Source organism: Condylura cristata, unplaced genomic scaffold, assembly GCF_000260355.1.
Source record: "Condylura cristata isolate star-nosed mole 26May11 unplaced genomic scaffold, ConCri1.0 scaffold00054, whole genome shotgun sequence".
Lineage (NCBI taxonomy): Eukaryota > Metazoa > Chordata > Mammalia > Eulipotyphla > Talpidae > Condylura > Condylura cristata.
In genome coordinates, this window is record NW_004567155.1 from 984,897 (window position 1) to 985,441 (window position 545).

The window sequence follows — 545 nt, forward strand, 5'->3', positions numbered from 1 at the left end:
GGCAGGGCGGCTCACCTGCGCTGGGCTCCGGGACCGCCAGAAGGCCACCTGCACCAGGGCGCAAAACACCAGCGCGAAGCACAAGAAGCCCTGCGGGGCGGGCCGGTCACTCCAGGCCTGCCCTGGGGACTTCCCGCCTGCCTGCCCGGGCCACCTGCTGTCCCTGTGGGCGGCCGTCCTGGGGGACAGGGCACATGCCCCAGGCCACTCCGGAGGCCGCTGGCGCGGGGGGGGGGGGGCGAGCGTCCTGCAGCCTGGGCTGACTCCTCGGGTGCTCCGGGCCGGGGGAGGCCCCGGTGCTGACCGCCGCTCGGACCTGCCACAGCCTGTTTCTTTTCCTAAACAGGCCTTGAGGGGAACCCCAAGTTCTCTAGCGGGGCTTGCAGAGCTGACCCCCGAGGGCGGCCTTCCCGGGGCGGAGCCTTGGGCCGAGGGCCAGACCACAGCAGTTGGGGCGCTCGGGGCCCAGCCTGCCTTCTTGCCACACCCTGTGCGCCCCTGCCCTGTCTTCTCATTGCCCTGAACCCCAGTGTAGGAAATAGGCA

General features: G+C 71.6%; 1 protein-coding gene across 1 annotated transcript in view; it reads right to left on the reverse strand.

Annotated features, from left to right (window-relative positions):
* TSPAN32 (tetraspanin 32) overlaps positions 1 to 545 on the reverse strand; it is a 7,311-nt gene that overhangs the window by 3,664 nt on the left and 3,102 nt on the right. Inside the window, exon 4 of the mRNA XM_012734330.1 lies at positions 16 to 90. Within this exon, the coding sequence (XP_012589784.1) occupies positions 16 to 90 (75 nt within the window). The remainder of the gene's footprint in view (positions 1 to 15; positions 91 to 545) is intronic.